Below are 21,190 nucleotides of genomic sequence, written 5' to 3'. Positions count from 1 at the left end.
TGAATCACCCTTCTAGTATCCTCCTGTCTGACACTGCCCTTGAAATGTGTATTGTTATTTTTGCTTGTTTTTCTTTTCTGTGAGAGAAGAAATCGTTTCATGGAATCCATGAGGGAATGGGGTGACTCATTCACCCCTTGCGACCGTTACTGCTTCGAAATTTTTCATTAGTAGCAGTTTAGCTTCATGCTCTCGAGTGTTTCCGTTGTTGGTCTGTTGCATTATTTGATAAATAATGGCTTACAAACGTAAATTTACCGAACGTGAAAAAGAGATGGATTGTTTGAGAACGCTATTAGATGAAGTTGAGTCTTCTGAAAAAGAAATTGATCAAGATAATGAAAATGAATCAAATAAAGAAATATACAGTTCTCACGACAGCGAAAGTTAATTTGAGCAGAATGATGAAGACGATGGAAATCCTGATTTAGTAAAAAGTATTTTTATTAGAAAAATAACACAGTTTGGCAGAAAGGAAAATCAAATCAAAACGTGGAAACGTCTTCTCAAAATATAATAACTCATTTACCAGGATTAAAAGGAACTACACGAAATACATAGTTGCCAACCCTTGACAGTCAAAAATCAGGAGAATTTTTTAAAAAAATCAGGATATTTCTCACAATGTTAAAAAGATTTTTTAAATGATAAAAATAGTTTTTAATAATGAATTAACTTTAAATATTAACTAATTCTTAAATGCAAGCAACACAAAAATACCTTACACATAAAAAACATTTTTATTACTTTCATCGTTTAAAAAAACAAAACAACAACAAAAAAAAAAAAACTTTAAAAACTGAATCAGTTTTCGCACAAATGTTATAAACAGTGACAGATTTTGCTTTGTTTAAGAAAAAAACTTCATAATTTTGTTCATAGCAATTGCCATGTAGGCCTGCTTTCGCTAATAAATGTTTTTCTAGTGCGTCATCACTAATATTAGATCTAAATTTAGTTCTCGTTTTCGCAACAACACTGAAAATCCTCTCACACTCTGCATTACTATGGAGAACTGTCAAGATGGCCAACATAATTCTAGACAGTTCACTATATTTTAAAATTCCATCAGCACCTTTCAGTTTTCCACTTAAACTCCACTGGGTGTCAATCCTAGCTGATTTTATAACTTCATCTAAGTTTTCTAATTGTAAACTGCTGTTATGCAGCTGTTGGAACTGTTTCAATTTTTCCTTCCTTTTAGAACTCCTTTCAAGATAATAATAAATATCAACAATGTGTTCATCCACACTTATTGGTAAAGAAGCTGCCCCTTTTTCAGCTGCAAAATCTAAGAGGTGACAGGTACACCTCATAATCTGCAAATTTGAATTTTCCTTTCTTAAGATGCCTGAAACACCAGTCTTCCAAGCCTACCAATACTGGTGCATTATCAGCACCAAGTGCTAAGCAATTATCCAGAGGGACTGCATTTTCTTTTAAAGTTTTAATAATTAGCTGTGCTACATTAAAGCCTGTCAAATGTCCTTCTAAAGTGGGGGCAGAAAATAAACTGCACTCAATTTCTGAAGACTCTGGATTAAAAAGAGAAAAAACAATTGAATACAGTTTTGAATCAGTATTATTGCTTCCATCCCTAGAGAGGCAGAACACAGCTGTTTTAATGCAATCAATAACTGAAGATTTATTTTTCAAATTTTTGGTTGTTTTGGTTCTTGCACTTGAGTATTTCTTAACGATTTCACTATCGGGAAACATTTTTCTAAATAAAGCTGCAGCGTGATCAGATGCTTTCAGTGGCAGGTTGTGCTCCAGTAAATAGGCAGAGAACAGACATTCTGCATTAATAACTTTTTGGTCCTCTGTTTCCGAAGAAAAATTTAAGTTTCCTTCTTTTTTTTTTTTTTTTTTTCCAAAACAACTCCTGTTGTCCTTGTGTTTTTGTGTACGTACATGTTTGAGAACATGCGCCTTTCCACCGTGCGAAATCGAAAAATCGCAACGACAGGCGGTACACATAGCAAATTTATTACATTTCCTTGAGGAAATAATGGAAGGAAAGTCAACTGTACGATTTTTGAAACGTACACGAGTATTTCACCTTTCTCGCAGACATAACAAAAGATGATAATTTCTAAAACTATTTCCTGAAGGCGCATGTACTCACACAACTCAGGACAAAATGAACGAAATAACTAAAGAGCATCCAAATAACAGTTTACTTTGTCCTCATTGGCTAATATATGCCAGATGACACGCAGTGGAGCTCAATACCCATTGGAGAACTGTAGAACGATGTTTCTGGATACGTATATGCTCTCACTCACAAAGCAGAAGTTATCTGATTAGCAAGGTTTTGTTTTAAATATAACCTTGAGAAAATTCAATTGCTCTCAGACGTCCAAAATCTTTTTTTTTTTTTTTTTTTTTTTTTTTTGTCATATAACAAAGTATTAAGCCAAGTTCCATAAAAATTGTGAGAAATTTTAAGAATAAGAAAAAGTCGGGAGAAATATATTGTAAATTGGGTTGGCGGGAGAGTGGTCGAAAATCGAGAGTCTCCTGCCTAAATCGGGAGAGTTGGCAACTCTGGCAATATAACGAAACCTCTAGAAAGTTGGGAATTGTTTTTCAATGTTAAAATAATATGATTTATTGTAGAGTGTACAAATATTTATATTGAAAAAATATCGGTAAATTACACCAGAGATCGAGATGCCAAAACGATAAATGATGTGGAAATTAGAGCACTTTTTGGGCTTTTATATCTGTGCAGCTTGCATAAATCGTCACATACAAATACGCAAGATTGTGGGCTACTGATGGATCAGGCACTGAAATTTTACGGAACACAATGTCATATAAAAGGTTTAACTGGCTGATCTTTGGAATATGGTAACAGGTAGTTTGGCGACATTTTGGAGGCGATAAAGGTTACTACCTAGGACTTTGGGAATAATGTGAGAAGTACTCAGTTACGATTACGCATTATTTCGTGTGAGGGAAATGAGAGATCATGAGATATGTCATGTGACATTAATGGACGAATCACTGTTCTTTAATCGGAAAAGGGGTTAAATTTGTAAAAATATCTGCTGTACAGCATTAGTTTCATTCTATGTTCTGTGAAACAGTGTTGTTTAATATTTGGATCCCATGGCTGTACATAAAGTAAATCCGAAATTTTTATTTCGTTTATGTGGAATTGAAAAGAATTCCTTAATTGCAGATAAGTATGAATGTCGAACATGTGGGTATGAAATGAGATTGTGTGAAAGGAAGGATATTACAGATAAGTTTGAATGGCGGTGCAAGAAATCTGGTGAAAATGGACATTTTGTGATCCGCCATGCCCTCAAGATTCTGTAGAAGATTAGGTAAGTTAGTATTTTTAATTATTTGAGGATATTATTTTTATGCATCGTTTTAAATGTAAGGAGTAAATAAATTAATATGGTATTATTGGAAAATTGTTATTAGCAATTATTTAGTTTAAAGTAATTAGGATTGTAAGCTAATTTTTATTAATTTAATGTATGTGCTTATTTATATTTTAAGTAGTGCTTTTTAATTTAATTATATTTTAATTTAATGATCGTGATTTTGAGAGTTATATGTTTGTAGTATTTTGGAATATGTTTGAGTAGAAGTAAATGTGCATGGAAAGAATTTAAGTATTTGAGACTAAGTATTTGGAACCATTTCTAATGTTTGCGTTAGAAATTGGCAGGTGAGGTTTATAACAGATAATTTAGAGGAAAAAATTTTTCGATATTTTATTTATTTTATACGTGCAAATGTTCATCCATGGAAAGGGTATATACTTTTTCGTGATCAGGTAATTTAATATATGTCCTTTTTACCGAATTTAAAGATTCACAAAATTTTCATGCATTTTCGTGAAATTTTTCTAATTTATGAGAAAAAAGCAGTGTACATGGATATAGTGAGGAGTGTGCGCAATGCCATTTTTGTGCAATTCTGGGATTTTTTTTAAGTAAAAATAAGTCAACGTGTACATGGTTTAATTATATTTTAATTAAATGATAGTTATTTTGTGAATTATATGTTTATAGCAATTTGGTATACATTTGAGTGGATGTAAACGTGCATGGAAATAATTTAAATATTTGACAGTAAGTATTTGTAACCATTTTTAATGTTTTGTTATGAATTTGTTGGTGATGTTTATAATAGATAATTTAGAGGTAAAAGTTTTTGGATATTTATTATACGTGGAAATGTTCATCCTTGGATAGGGTATATACTTTATGGCGATCAGGTAATTTCATATATGTGCTTTTTACCGAGTTTAAAGATTCACAAAATTTTCCTGCATTTTCATGCAAATTTTTGTAATTTATGAGAAAATAGCAGTTTAGATGGATAAAGTCAAGAGTCTGCGCAATGCCATTTTTGTGCAATTCTGGGATGTTTTTTTAAGTAAAAATAAGTCGACGTGTACATGGTTACTCTGTATGGGCGATTTTGAAAAACGCGGCAAGAAGTTTGCGATTCTGCACTTTTTCCCAATTTTGCAGTTAATATTTGTCATGATTAAGCAGTTTTGTTCCATAAAATTTCTAGCATACGTGTAATTCGGCTAGCAGATTGGAAAAAGTGTTGAGTAAATAAAAAGAAAAGAAATATGTCTTTACTTCGTGAAGACAAAATGGCGGCGAAAAAAAATAAAGGGTTGCTGTAGCAGAGTTGGTCGCCAAATTTTCGCCAAAAAATCGCCAAGTTACCATAATCCAAAGATCAACCGTTTAAGGCTAGTTTAATTTTCTTCTCAGATGTTTACGGTTAGACAATGTGACCAATCGTGGAGCTCGCAAAAAATTGGACAAACCGGCAGCTGTGAGAGAATTTTTTGCCGATTTCAACGAAAATTGCCAAAAGATATTACATTATTGGTAAATATGTTACTATCAACAAAAAATTAGAGAAATTTCGAGGGCGAGGATTCCTTTCGTCTATATAAACCTAGCAAACAAGCGAAATATGGAATAAAAATATTTGCCTTAGTAGATTCAAGAACATTTTACAGCTATAACATGGAGATATACGCAGGACAACAGCCGGAAGGTTTCTTTAGAGTTGAAAATTCACCATTTCAAATTACGGTACTTTTCCGTTTTGCCGGCGCAAGCGATAAAGTCGCCAATAATGGTACAACTGATGCCAAACGGAATATTCTCGCTGGTAACCTTTTACGCATCATTTTCAAAACAAGTCGCAGCTTTTTCTTATCAGACTGGTTGTTTCTTACAATACTGGCATATAGAATACATAGAATTTTTATCAGATAGTTCAGTTTATGTCTAAGGCCATTTTCGGTAATTAAGTCAATTGGGATGCAATCACAGCGCTTATCTGAAGCCGAAAATATAGAAAAGGTAAAGTCAAGGGTTAAATTCATCCATTCTAATGAGAATGCATTAGCGAAGTAACGCACTGCAGTTTTACATAATTTCTGAGTAAGCTATTCGTACGAATTGAAATATTTCTTGCATTTAAACTTGTGTTCCAAATTAAGATTTAACTTGAAATGGATGTAGATAATTATTGAGAGCATTAGATTTTTGTAGAGTAGTTTACGTGAGATGAGATCGCTTGGGGTCACGTGATATGAACCGGCGAATCAGGATGTTGAACCATGAAAGCATAGTAAATTCTTAAATTAATGTCTTTTTACAAATTTATTGTCTTTATTTATTGGCTTTTTATAAAATTTTAAGCGATACTAAAATGTTTATGTCTTCTTTTTTTAAAAGAATTCTTAGAACTAATATTTTTTAAATATTTTTATGTGTATACTGTATGTTGTCGCCAATAAAGTCTGCTTGGCGAGATTAGCGCCGGCGAAACGGAAAAGTACCGAAATTACAAAGTGCCTGTGCAACTCTTTGTTTGGATCAGGCAGAAACATAACAATGGATAATTGCTATATGAGTTATCCTCTAGCAAAAGAACTTTTGTCAAAGAAGCTAACTATTGTAGGAACTCTGAAGAGAAACAAGGCTGAAATTCCCACAGAGTTCGTCCAAACAAAAACTAGAAAAGTTTATTCCTCTATATTTGGATTCCAAAAGAACGCGAAACTAGTATCGTATGTGCCTAAAAAATCAAAATGTGTAGTTTTGTTATCTACAATGCATTGTGATAATGCCATTGATGAAAGTGATGATACCAGAAATAATTCAAGGTTAATCTTTGGATTATGGTACCTTGGCGATTTTTTAGCGAAAATTTGGTGACAAACTCTGCTACAGCAACCCTTTATGGTTGATCTTTACAATATGGTAACTGGTAGTTTGGCGACATTTTGGAGGCGATAAAGGTTACTACCTGGGACTTTGGTAATAATGTGAGCAGTACTCAGTTCCGATTACGCATTATTTTGCATGAGGGAAATGAGAGATCATGGGATATGTCATGTGATATTAATGGACGAATTACGGTTCTTTAATCGGAAAAGGGGAGAAATCGGGAAAAAATCTGGAAATTTTGTATTTAGCTTTATTCTATGTTGTGTGAAACAGTGTTTGTTAATTTTTGGATCCCATGGCCCTAACTAAAGTGAATTCGAAATGGGTATTTAGGCATTGTGATAAAGAGAAGTTTGCTTTTTATTTAGCGGAGGAAGTATGGAGGAAAAATTCGCAGAAAAAATCTTTCAATAATTTTATTGAATGAATTAGAAAAGTGTATCCGCCACGTAATCAAGATTCTGAAGAAGATTAGGTAAGTTAGTATTTTTAATTATTTGAGGATATTATTTTTATGCATTGTTCTAAATGTAAGGTGGAAAGGAATTTGGTATAATTGGGGAAATTGTTATTAGCAATGATTTAGTTTAAAGTAATTAGGATTGTAAGGTAATTTTTATTAATTTATTGTATGTGCTCATTTATATTTTAAGTAGTGTTTTTGAATTTAATTATATTTTAATGAAATGATAGTTATTTTGTGAATTTTATGTTTGTAGGAATTTGGTATACGTTTTAGTTGAAGTAAACGTGCATGGAAATAATTTAAATATTTGACACTAAGTATTTGTAATGGTTGCGGTATGAATTCGTTGGTGACGTTTATAATATAATAGATGATTTAGAGGTAAAAGTTTTTGGATATTTTATTTATTTTATATGTGGAAATGTTCATATTTGGAAAGGGTAAATACTTTTTCCCGATCAGGTAATTTCATATATGTTCTTTTTACCGGGTTTAAAGACTGAGAAAATTGTCATGTATTTTCGTGAAATTTTTCTAATTTATGAGAAAAAAGCAGTGTACATGGATATAGTGAAGAGTGTGCGCAATGCCATTTTTGTGCAATTCAGGGATGTTTTTTTAAGTAAAAATAAGTCGACGTGTACATGGTTTAGTGATATTTTAATTAAATGATAGTTATTTTGTGAATTTTATGTTTGTAGGAATTTGGCATACGTTTAAGCTGAAGTAAACGTGCATGGAAATAATTTAAATATTTGATACTAAGTATTTGTAATGCTTGCGGTATGAATTCGTTGGCAACGTGTATAATGTAATAGATGATTTAGAGGTAAAAGTTTTTGGATATTTTATTTATTTTATATGTGGAAATGTTCATATTTGTAAAGGGTAAATACTTTTTCGCGATCAGGTAATTTCATATATGTTCTTTTTATCGGGTTTAAAGATTGAAAAAATTGTCATGTATTTTCGTGAAATTTTTCTAATTTATGAGAAAAAAGCAGTGTACATGGATATAGTGAAGAGCGTGCGCAATGCCATTTTTGTGCAATTCTGGGATGTTTTTTTAAGTAAAAATAAGTCGGCATGTACATGGTTTATGTGTATGTGTTATTTTGAAAAACGCGTAAGGAGTATGGTATTGTGCACTTTTTCCCAATTTTGCAGTGAATATTTGTCATAATTAAGCAGTTTTGTTTGATAAAATTTCTAGCATAAGTGTAATTTGGCTAGTAGATTGTTGGAAGATGTGTTCAGTAGATAAAAAGGAAAGAAACAGGTCTTTACTTCGTGAAGACAAAATGGCGGCGGGGAGAAAAAAATAGAGGGTTACTGTAGGAGAGTTGGTTGCCAAATTTTTGCCCAAAAATCGCCAAGTTACCATAATGTAAAGATCAACCCCCTTTATTTCTTTTTCGCCGCCATTTTGTCTTCACGAAGTAAAGACATGTTTCTTTTCTTTTTATTTACTCAACACTTTTTCCAACAATCTGCTAGCCGAATTACACTTATGCTAGAAATTTTATGGAACAAAACTGCTTAATCATGACAAATATTAACTGCAAAATTGGGAAAAAGTGCAGAATCGCAAACTCCTTGCTGCGTTTTTCAGAATCGCACATACACAGTAACCATGTACACATCGACTTATTTTTACTTAAAAAAACATCCCAGAATTGCACAAAAATGGCATTGCGTAGCCTCTTGACTTTATCCATCTACACTGCTTTTTTCTCATAAATTAGAAAAATGCATGAAAATTTTGTGAATCTTTAAATTCGGTAAAAAGGACATATATGAAATTACCTGATCACGAAAAAGTATATACCCTTTCCAAGGATGAATATATCCACGTATAACATGAATATAATATCCAAAAGCTTTTACCTCTAAATTATCTATTATAAACGTCACCAACGAATTTCTAACGCAAACATTAAAAATGGTTACAAATACTTAGTGTCAAATATTTAAATTATTTTCATGCATGTTTACTTCCACTGAAACGTATACCAAATTGCTACAAACATATAATTCACAAAATAACTATCATTTAATTAAAATATAATTAAATTAAAAAACACTACTTAAAATATAAATAAGCACATACATTAAATTAATAAAAATTAGCTTACAATCCTAATCCTAATTACTTTAAACTAAATCATTGCTAATAACAATTTTCCAATACCATATTAATTTATTTATTCCTTACATTTAGAACAATGCATAAAAATAATATCCTCAAATAATTAAAAATACTAACTTACTTAATCTTCTTCAGAATCTTGATTATGTGGCGGATAAACTTTTCTTATTTCCTCCGCTAAATAAAAAGCAATCGTATGTGCGCCTGTTTCAGGATCTTTAAAATCATACTTATGGTTCACAGCAAGATGTTGAAAACCTTCATCCTCCAAACAGACATATGACTTCCAGTAATCAGCCAGGTAGAATATACTGCTTAATAAAACTTAATAAGCAATCTTTACTTCTATCTTGCACAACCTTAACTCTTTCGCATCGAGAGAGGGCAAAATCTCAATTCCCCAAACATCGAAAACGCCTGTATCTAAGAATTTCTCCTGGAATGCTTTTCCTTCCCCCATGACAAGTTGAATACTACAGCGCTAACAATAGCCTTACTTAAGTAAAGCGAAAACTTCTTTCTTCGACGCTTTGACACTGCGTGAAGTTCCCCCTTGGGACGGGATTGCAACTTCAGGCATCAAAAGCTAAACACTGACAGTAAACAAAGGAAAGGAAGAAACAAAGGAAACAAGGAAGCTACTTTTAGTAGCTTCAAAAGAATGATTGACATGTGATTTAACAACACCTGGAAGCAATGAGTAATGCAGTAACGTGATGGGGGAAAGCAATGGGTAGGAAATTATTCAGGTGTTTCGGGCGTCCAGCCGATGTCTGAATGCTCGGGCGACTTCGATGTGAAAGAGTTAAAAAAACACTTATTACTACCCCTTTCAATCCCACTAAATACCCATTTCGAATTCACTTTAGATAGGGCCATGGGATCCAAAAATTAACCAACACTCTTTCACACAACACACAATGAAGCTAAATACAAAATTTTGGCTTAATCCTAGTATCCGGTGCATACGGGATTTGGCTACTTTTGGCGACTTTATGATGAGCAGTAAAAACGAAACGTATACGATGAGTAGTAAACGGGCCATTCAAAGAATGTATATAGTTATACATAGTTATATAGTATGTACTATGTAGTGATAGTGTATAGTATATACATAGACGTTCTCTGGGTAATTTTTGGTGTTGGCGATAATTTTCAAAATCGCGCCAAGGCTGCACCGTATATTGGATTTTACCAAAATTTCCAGATTTTTTCTAGATTTCCCCCCTTTTCCGATTAAAGAACTGTAATTCGTCCATTAATGTCACATGAAATATCTCTTGATCTCTCACACAAAATAATGCGTAATCATAACTGAGTACTTCTCACATTATTCCCAAAGTCCTAGGTAGTAACCTTTATCGCCACCAAAATGTTGCCAAACTACCTGTTACCATATTCCAAAGATTAGCCGTATAATGTTACGGGCTAGTTTAAAATAACAAATTAAGACTTCAATGAAAGGTACATTCTGTTTTACCACAGAAGCAGTAAGTGTTAGAGAACTAATAATTTGGCATCCATGTCTTTGCAAAAAAACATGACTTAAGCAAAATATCCAAACTTATACGCACAACTCTGAACTAATGTTATCTGTAGTTTGATAACAAACATTTTACGAAAGCTCCTTGAAGTATAATAATCTCGAAAATCAAGCTTCCATTTTTAAAGAGTCTTACTCAATATCATTTCTAGGAACAGCATTAGGTAAAATCCTAGCATACGGTACGGCCTTGGTGCGATTTTGAAAATTGTCGCCAGAAGCAAAATTACTTATTTAGTGCTCATCATAAACACCACGTTTACTGATCATGATAATGTCGCCAAATCCCGTGTGTGCTGTATACTAGGATTAAACCCAATGTTGAAATAAAATTATCTAAAAATCTACATACCTGCTTTTTTTTACACTCAATCATTTTTAGTGTTCGAATGGTTTACATTCGCATCAATCTGTAGCAATCTTGCTTTTGAGCAAGAAGAAAGGAGGTGAGGACTTTGACGAACGCCGTTTCCTCCAGTCCGTGAGGACATTCGCATCAGAACACGTTGTTTTGAACATAAGCCGAAAACAAAGTTGCCAGATTTTATTTACCAATTTTCCTAAAGTTCAGGAGTTCCATTTTCAAAAAGTGTAAAAACCAAGAAGGTTCCCATTGCTCAAAGTTTTCATTCAGAAATTGAATTACAGAAAAGCAAAAACATAAATTACGTATTAATTTTTTTGAATATTACTAATGAAGAGTATGAAAAATTTAAAGTGAAATTAAAAATTCTCACTGCAGCTTGTATTGTACCTAATGAAAAGCAAAGGATATTCGCGATTGTAGCGAAATGCTCGCCCTCTGGTAGTGAATCGCTGGTACTAAAATAGCGCTGAGATGAACAGCAGCCAAGGTTCTTTAATATACTAAGGTTAGGCCAGGAACGGAAAAAGCGTGCCATTGGTTGCTGGTAGTGACGTCACCCGGGAGACAAGACGCATCGGCCGACGCGTCTGCTACATGATTTTGGTAATGGAAAAAATGTAAACTAAAGCAAAATGATCATTTTATATGTGGTAGATACACCGGAAATACCGGGTATATACTTTCCGATTAAGTATTTTGTTAAAGAAAATATTTATTTTATGCACAATAATTGTAAACATTAAATTCTTTTCGTAAAGGAAAGCATTAGAAAATGAAAAACGATATTTAAGTTAATTAAGGGAAATAAATAATGTAAAACAAGGTATTTTTCAATATTTTTTCGTAGTATTGTTTGCACTAAATAAATCTTGTTGAACAGAACACATGATGGCATAACTGCTAAGATCATGGTAAAAACATAATCAAAAAGTATTATGCTATTTAGTTTTATTGCTCATGCACTGTTTTTAATACAAATGAACTTTGACATTGCATGAGAAATATATGATCGTGATTTTCAGTTTAAATTACATATCTCAAGCACAAATATATATATAAAGATTTGACTTAACAAATTCATATTTAAATACCATAAAATTCTATAAATTTCTTAATATCCGTCATTATACTTTTAAATAGTATACTTATCACATTCTTTTTAAAGTGAAAAGTCACTTCATACTGATTCACTTCAGATTTTAGCAGAAGTGCGTATATTTTCAGTATAATCTAAAAGTACTCTTATAATCCCTTACACTCCCAAGATTTCTATATGACATTTATCCTGACGTGATTATTTACTATAGTAAATAATCTTCGATATTGGCATCCCATTCTTCCTTCCATACATTAAAAATGGAACAATTAAAATACATTTTCTTACACATATACGCACAATAATAATAATAATAAACTGGCCCTGCATCTTAGTTTCGTCCCACCAGCGGCCGAGCGGTAAAGTCGCTGAACACTGGTAGTTCGGTCCGAATCCCGCGAACGGGCTGGCTGCATGAGTGTTTTCGTGGTTTTCCTCATGCGTAACGTGTATATGAGCCAGTTTCCCTGAGAAAGACCTCCACGAAGGCATCACACCTATTACGCAGATAGCCCTAGTGTGCTTTGCCATAATTAAACACACCACCACATCTTAATTTCAATTCAGCCTGTACACAAATTAAATATTTTTAATTACTAATGTATTTTTATCAGGTTGTTTCTTAAAATACTTTTGTTATACTCGAAATATGTGTTCAATATTAAATTATTTTTCTTTCTCTTATAATTAAAAACAAGTTATAGGGAATCAAAATTAAAACATATGCAGCAGTTAAATAACACTGAACAGAATATCTTACTTACTCTTTCGCTATTTGTATTCTAGCATTATACACAGATTTGTTTTCCTTCGGGTTCAAGCATGTGTAAGTTATATCAATTAAATTACATCATACATACCTGTATGCATCAGTTAAATAACACTGAAGGAAATATGTCACTCATTCGATGTTTGCATCATAGTGTGGTCGAGAAATTGTTCTTTCCTCACGATGAGGAAGGTATCAGTTTACGTAGTTCGCAAAGCTTAACCCAGACGCTGCTTCAATACATAGAATTACGTTTGGGATGTAAAAAAAGTAACCAAACATGTGAATGAAGTTGGATACGCGAATTTATTAACTAATCATTCAGGTACAGTCTGTCAAAAAAGTATTTGAACACCGGTACCCATCTTGAAAACGCAAAAATCACTAAAAGCTGTTTAACTTACCAAGTGAGTGTAATTTGCTTCTTATTCGTTAATGTTTCAATATTTGAAAGCTTTTTAAAAGTTAAACAAAAAGACAAAATAACAACACAAAATTTCCGTAAAAAAAAACAGTTTTATTAAGTTCCAATAAATAAGAAGATATACATACATTTTTTTTTTCATTAAATATGATTTTCAATGACGAAAGTCTAAAATCAATGAATTATATTAAATATATAACACAATGCTAAACTAAAGATGAGGAAAATGACATAAATTCTTCCCACATTTTTTCTTCTTCAGGATTTGTTTCCGTAAACGAAGGTACTTGTACAACGGTCTGTGATAACTGTGATGAAGAGTTATAAGAATTAATGTCCATCATCAAAAAGTCCCAGTCATCAGACAATGATTTTGTTTGAACATCACTTGTTGTATTGTCGTGTACCTCTCCATGTAATAAGGCCTTCTGGGTTTCTGTAATTAATGAAGGTTGCGAAAAAGAAGCTCCTTGTACAACGGTATACTCTAATTGAGATGACGAGTTGTACGATTTAATATCCATATTATAATCGCTTAGAGAACCCGTCAAAAAGTTCCAATTTTCCACGGGTTTCATTGAAATTAATGCAGAGTCCCCCGATGTAACAGTTTGAGACTGAACGTCATTATAACTAGTTGTGGAATTGTCGCTTACCCCTGCTTGTAATGAGGTGCATTGGGTTTGTTTTAAACATAAAGTCTGCTGAAAAGAAGATTCTTGTACCTGTACTAGTTGTGGTGATGAGTAGTTGAACGCTTCAACGTTTGTATTACTATAATCATTTAAAGAACTCATAAAGTTCCAGTCATTAGTCGTTTCGGTTGAAACTAATGCACAGTCACTTGGTGTAATATTTTCAGTCTGAACATTACTAAAACTTGTGGTAGGATTAATACTTACCTCTACTTGCAATGAGGTATCTTGGTTTTGGATTTCAGAGTCCGTATAATTAGACGGGGTACCTTTTTCCCATGTTTGTTCGTCTAAATTAAGTATTATGGTACTGTTAATGGGTTCTATAAAATTTTCCGATACCAAAATAGTAGTTGATGTTTCAGTACAGGCTGGTTTCTTGACAACAGCAGGAGGGGGTGGAAGTGGCTGTTTAAATACTTCTTCTACGATCTTTTCTCCTTCTTCCGCCCTCTTGTTGCTCCCCGTTTCCTCATCTGATAAATACTGGTAAAATTCGGATTCTGCCTTATCAAATAATTTTGCAATTTTCGCTTTTGATTCCGCTTTCTCACTTTTCCTCTTTTTGGGGATCGAGGTTGACGTCCACTTTGCCACTTCGTCTAAATAGGGAGTCGCAGGTGGTTTCTCATAGGGGTCGATAGGTTGATCCTTTGAGAGTTCAAATTTCGTATAACTTCGTGGGTTTTTGTATTTTATGTTCAGCTTCTTTTTTATCTGTACTGCTAAAGCAGCAGCACACCTGTCCACCGCGAACAATGTTTTCTGCGTAGTCAAAATCGTATATGCCCTATCTGATGGGATAAGGTACAGCCTATTCGGTTGAAAAATGTACCTTTTAAATTTAAGTTCGTCTACAGGTCTAAACATTCTCTCTAACATAGAGGAATTGTTGGGAGAAGGGTAAAGTTCATAATATACCATAGGTGCTGCAGACGTTTGATAAATATGTACTTCTCCCTTTCCCGTTCTTCTAAGTCCAAAAGTAAAGTAACTTTTGGTTAGAAACATATTGTTCCACCTGAAGCTCGTCCTGGTGTCCGTATATTTCTTTTCTGCACTCGAGGATTTCACAGGTAGACGAAGTTTCTGATCGATTTTGTTCCATTTATAAGGATCACACTCACGAGCTAATCTTGAATCGAGCATAGTCCGTTCAATATTTTGCAAAATTAATTGAGTGGTATTAATTGGCTTGTAGTACAATTTTCTCTTATCCATGGGTATATGAGGTATAAATGCGCAGCAGTAATCTTTAAAATAATCATCATTAAAGCTGGACAGTCGTTTAAACTCGTCAACGGACTCGATACATTTGGAAGGAAACACATCGCATAACTTGTCCATAATGGCTTTCAATATGTAGCTAGTTAAAGAAGCTCAGCAGGCAATGACTCGTAACGCTTTCTATCCTCCCGTTTTATACCGCATTTCCAGTTTCCTGTTTTGAAGCTCTTTCTCAGAAATCGAACTGTATTTTTAGTTTCCTGTTTTCAAGCTCCTTCTCCCATTTCCTGTGTTAAAAGATACTTATCAAACATGAAGAAAAATGGCTTAAACTTGACCGTTTAACAATTAAACATGTTGTATTGTTTTATTTTTTTAGGGGGGGAATCGGAAAAGTTGAAAAGAAATTTTCATCTTGAGGAAAAATTTCTGAGTCTAAAAACTTTAAAAAATATTGGCACCGTGACAACAGAAAATTAGAGGAGAGTATAATAATATTCCCTTCTTTTTTATTAATTAAATTTTTTTATTTTTTTTCCAAAGTACTGAGAGGAAATAAAAGAATTCTTATTGTAATCTCATGTCATTAATCCATTGTTTTACTCCTAATTGTCAATCATTTAGTTGATTAGGCCGGTCCAATAGATATTCCTTAAGATAACGAAAAAAGACGACGGCACCTTGTAAAGCACAATAATTGTTCAATCCTAAATGTTTCAGGCAAGAATATGAATCTGAAGCTAAATTACTCTGACATACATTAATAGACATTAATGATAATGTATTCTCAACATCCCGATCAATTATTTTTTGTAAAAGATTAGCTTTCCAAAATTCTGGACAATAAATTTTACTATAACCTGCCGTTAAAGAAACGAGAAAGGATTGTAACGCTTTGTAAGGAAGATTGCCCTCATTCCACGAAAATCCGTGTGTAGAATCGGCTAGGTGGAGGTAGGTAGAAACAAAACGTCGTCTTATGGAAGGTGTTAAATCACTCCATGCTTTTGGCGATTTAACGTATACAACTCCTCTGGCATTATCACTCGAGATATATGCAAGTTCCTTAATTATATACATTCCTAACATATCATGGTAATTTTCATCATTATGTTGGACCAAATCAAAACCTTCTATGTTAAGAACAATGAAGGAATTCATAACAATAAGTTGAGCAGACTGAATACCAATAAAAAAATCCTTTATAAAGCGATAATTTGTATACCATACATTATTTTTTTTTCTTTGCAAATGTCATTACTTTAAATTAATCTCAAAAAAAAAATGGGGTTCTAAAAATAGATTTCCATTCCAAAGTAAGTAAAAAGTTTAGACATCAAATTATAAAAAGGAAAAAGGAAGAGTTTTTTTTTTTTTTTTTTTTTCCTCCTGAGAAAAATTTCTCCAGCCGATTTTTTACTTTACCATTTTTTACATTGTTGACCATTTTGTTTACATTGTTTACCATTTTGTTTACTTGTTTACCGTTCAGATATTTTCCCTCAAAAAAGCTTTCTTTTCTACTCTTCTAAAGGGAACCTCCTTACCTAACCGAGATTATCTCGATTCGTCTCGGGGATTCATTTTTTTCCCAAGATAACTACCATTGGGTCTTTTGCTTTTCATGCCAAAACCTTTACAAAAATACATTCATTTATTTAAAGAGATAAGATACTGATAAATATTTCTTAATTCCAATGTTGGGTGAAAAAGGAACCCATTTTTTCATCTCCTTATCAAACTCTCCAGAACTTTGAATAGGGAAATGAGGAGAAAATTTTTTTATCCTTTCACCAATCCACAGGAGATCAGGAATCCTTTTTGCGTTTTCACCATTTTGGGGGACGTAGTAGACCTCCAAATGAATTAGGAAGGAGATGAGAATTGACTTATTTTGTTCCTTAGGATGGTCAGAGCTGAAAGAGATTGCTTACATCTATGTTTTGTTCTCATAATGATATATTTCGGGAAAAAACTAAATACACATATAATACTATTCAAGGAACGCTTATTTGTTCATATAGGTAGGCAGTATCCAAAAGTTCCAGAAAATTTTGGAATTTACAATCTGATTCAGTTTCCATAATAGTAAAATAGGGTCACTCTATCTTCATTTATTTGAATAAAATAAATGAAGATAGAGTGACCCTATTTTACTATTACTAAATAGTCACTCTATCTTCATTTATTTGAAGCGGTCTGCTTAACACGTCGTTTAGCCAGTTTGAGAACAAAATTGCGTCTTGGCCCAACTTCTCTAGGAGGTTCTTCAATTTTGGATACATCAGGAACCTCGTATTTCTTAATATCCTCGTTTGGTACAAGATGGGTTCAGGGGTATTTCCTGTATCTCTGAATGGAAGCGTTTCATTCGAGATAAATTCGTTTAAGACTGATTCTCCTCTGTTACTCATAAATAGTCTTTTGAGGCAGTTTGAAATGTCTAAAGCTTTAAACCATAAATATCTTTCTATAATGAAGATTGTAACGGGTATATTCTCGAACCTGAAGGGTAAAATTATCGATTTTCTAGTACAGATGTCCTCCATGGCAGGACTAAACTCCTGAGTAAATGTAGAACCAAACAGCCCTAGCAGGGGGAAATATTTATAAAAGGAGAAAAAATGAGTCTACCTATACATTGGATAAAAATATGGTTACAAGCAATATGTTAGCAAAAAAAAAAAAAAAAAATCCAAAATTTAAAAAGTTTAGACATCAAATTATAAAGGGAAAAGGAAGAGGGTTTTTTTTTTTTTTTTTTTATGTGTATTCAAGGTCCTTTGCTTTTTAAATAATGGGTATATCTAACCACCTTCTGCAAAGCACAATGATGAAATCCTTTTGTATGATTAGGGCAAGATACCGATTCAATTTCATCATATTTTTTAATTTCTTCTTTCGATCCTGAAATATTATAAACGGGTCTCCCAAGCCATTTTTCCAAGAATAAGCGTTTTCCTTCCCCTCGACAATAAATTGGAAATTGTTTAAATGTCCTACTCAACATGTTTAAAATAAATTGTAAATGGTAATAAGGTATTTCCCCTTCGTACCAAGATAAACCGTGATAGTAATTACTTGCCCAAACGGCCGTTTTCTTTTCTTGGTCATTCATATAATACCATGGAAAAGGAGGTTTAAAAACAAATATTCCTCGACACGTTCCATTTAAACTACTATATGCTAATTCTTTCACAACGAATTGCATCTTGGAATTGTAAAAACCTTCGAAATCAAGCACAAGGTAAGACATTCTCCTTGATTAAGAATCCATCTTTCTTTACTTTTTAGCTAATTACTATATGCTAATTCTTTCACTACGAATTGAATCATGGAATTTTAAAAACCTTCGAAATTAAGCACAAGGTCAGACATTCTCCTTGAAAAGTGGTTCTATGAAAAGATATCCTGTTGCGAATTTGATTTCTAGAAACTGATAACAAGAACTGGGCTTGGTAAAGTAACCTCAATTTTTATTTTTGGCTTGTTATGAATACTATTCTAGGGTATCATTTCCTCTGATAAGATCATTTCAGCGCATCTGATAAAATATTCCTGATAAAATATTCCTCTGATAAAATATTGGACGAATATTTCCGCAGGAAATATTCGTCCAATATTTTAAAGCTTTTTTCCCCGCACAGAAATAATGTCTTTTACTACTATGTAAAGGGCATTTACTTATAGGTTGTAATAAATCACTATTTGTATAATTTGTAATTGTTACTTCATGAATTTCCCTTTTTAATGTATCCAAAAAAAACTTTGCATTTTCGCTACCTTTTACATATATATACTGAAAATTTTTTGTTAAATTTTGCAAGATGTTTTTTAAGTTATTGTAGGGAATATTTCCATCATTCCAATGAATTCCGTGACGCATTCGCGTTAGCCATTCGTTTGTTTTCTTATCTTTTGGGGATAATTTATCCCAACTAAAGGGATGAGCAACTACAAGGGACCCTGTGTGTTTTAAATCACATGAAACATAGCCTAGTTCTTTCAAAATGTACTTGTAAATACTGTTAGGAGCCTTATGCTGAAAACCTTCTAACGTTAGTACTATGAACGAATGACTGGACATTATGTTTTAGCGTGGATAAGGAACCTAGAGGGGGGGGAGAAAGAATATTTTAAGAAATTATTATTAAATGAAATTATTATTAAATTTAAGAATTATTATTAACTTTAAGAAATTATTATTAAATTTGAGAACTTTTACAAATAATTCAAAATTAAGAAAGAAATTGTTATTAAATTTAGGAATTATTATTATTTAAAAATTATTAACTTTAGGAATTTTTTACAAATAATTCAAAATAAAAAGAAGCACTTACCAACAGCCAGTTAAGAAAAATCTCAAGAGTTCACTTCTTAACAACTCGAGCAAGTAGTGAGGAGCTCTAACAGACCACCTCCTTTTATATGCGCTGAAATGATCTTATCAGAGGAAATGATACCCTAGAATAGTATTCATAACAAGCCAAAAATAAAAATTGAGGTTACTTTACCACGCCCAGTTCTTGTTATCAGTTTCTAGAAATCAAATTCGCAACAGGATATCTTTTCATAGAACCACTTTTCAAGGAGAATGTCTTACCTTGTGCTTAATTTCGAAGATTTTTAAAATTCCATGATTCAATTCGTAGTGAAAGAATTAGCATATAATAATTAGCTAAAAAGTAAAGAAAGATGGATTCTTAATCAAGGAGAATGTCTGACCTTGTGCTTAATTTCGAAGGTTTTTAAAATTCCATGATTCAATTCGTAGTGAAAGAATTAGCATATAGTAATTAGCTAAAAAGTAAAGAAAGATGGATTCTTAATCAAGGAGAATGTCTTACCTTGTGCTTGATTTCGAAGGTTTTTACAATTCCAAGATGCAATTCGTAGTGAAAGAATTAGCATATAGTAGTTTAAATGGAACGTGTCGAGGAATATTTGTTTTTAAACCTCCTTTTCCATGGTATTATATGAATGACCAAGAAAAGAAAACGGCCGTTTGGGCAAGTAATTACTATCACGGTTTATCTTGGTACGAAGGGGAAATACCTTATTACCATTTACAATTTATTTTAAACATGTTGAGTAGGACATTTAAACAATTTCCAATTTATTGTCGAGGGGAAGGAAAACGCTTATTCTTGGAAAAATGGCTTGGGAGACCCGTTTATAATATTTCAGGATCGAAAGAAGAAATTAAAAAATATGATGAAATTGAATCGGTATCTTGCCCTAATCATACAAAAGGATTTCATCATTGTGCTTTGCAGAAGGTGGTTAGATATACCCATTATTTAAAAAGCAAAGGACCTTGAATACACATAAAAAAAAAAAAAAAAAAAAAAAAAAAACCCTCTTCCTTTCCCCCTTTATAATTTGATGTCTAAACTTTTTAAATTTTGGAATTTTTTTTTTTTGCTAACATATTGCTTGTAACCATGTTTTTATCCAATGTATAGGTAGACTCATTTTTTCTCCTTTTATAAATATTTCCCCCTGCTAGGGCTGTTTGGTTCTACATTTACTCAGGAGTTTAGTCCTGCCATGGAGGACATCTGTACTAGAAAATCGATAATTTTACCCTTCAGGTTCGAGAATATACCCGTTACAATCTTCATTATAGAAAGATATTTATGGTTTAAAGCTTTAGACATTTCAAACTGCCTCAAAAGACTATTTATGAGTAACAGAGGAGAATCAGTCTTAAACGAATTTATCTCGAATGAAACGCTTCCATTCAGAGATACAGGAAATACCCCTGAACCCATCTTGTACCAAACGAGGATATTAAGAAATACGAGGTTCCTGATGTATCCAAAATTGAAGAACCTCCTAGAGAAGTTGGGCCAAGACGCAATTTTGTTCTCAAACTGGCTAAACGACGTGTTAAGCAGACCGCTTCAAATAAATGAAGATAGAGTGACTATTTAGTAATAGTAAAATAGGGTCACTCTATCTTCATTTATTTTATTCAAATAAATGAAGATAGAGTGACCCTATTTTACTATTATGGAAACTGAATCAGATTGTAAATTCCAAAATTTTCTAGAACTTTTGGATACTGCCTACCTATATGAACAAATAAGCGTTCCTTGAATAGTATTATATGTGTATTTAGTTTTTTCCCGAAATATATCATTATGAGAACAAAACATAGATGTAAGCAATCTCTTTCAGCTCTGACCATCCTAAGGAACAAAATAAGTCAATTCTCA

The 21,190-nt window shown here is 32.7% G+C and overlaps 1 protein-coding gene across 1 annotated transcript in view; it reads right to left on the bottom strand.

Annotated features, from left to right (window-relative positions):
- Window positions 1–10,907, bottom strand: part of LOC118190316 (uncharacterized) — a 64,149-nt gene extending 53,242 nt beyond the window's left edge. Inside the window, exon 1 of the mRNA XM_085817541.1 lies at window positions 10,744–10,907. Coding sequence (XP_085673667.1) covers window positions 10,744–10,767 — 24 coding nt within the window. The 5' untranslated portion in view covers window positions 10,768–10,907. The remainder of the gene's footprint in view (window positions 1–10,743) is intronic.
- Window positions 10,908–21,190: the final 10,283 nt, after the last annotated feature.

Source organism: Stegodyphus dumicola, chromosome 5 (genome assembly GCF_044657685.1).
Source record: "Stegodyphus dumicola isolate Sdum_Otavi_A_Nest chromosome 5, ASM4465768v1".
Taxonomy (NCBI): domain Eukaryota; kingdom Metazoa; phylum Arthropoda; class Arachnida; order Araneae; family Eresidae; genus Stegodyphus; species Stegodyphus dumicola.
The sequence above is the reverse complement of the archived record's forward strand: the minus strand, read 5'-3'. Positions and strand labels throughout refer to the sequence as shown.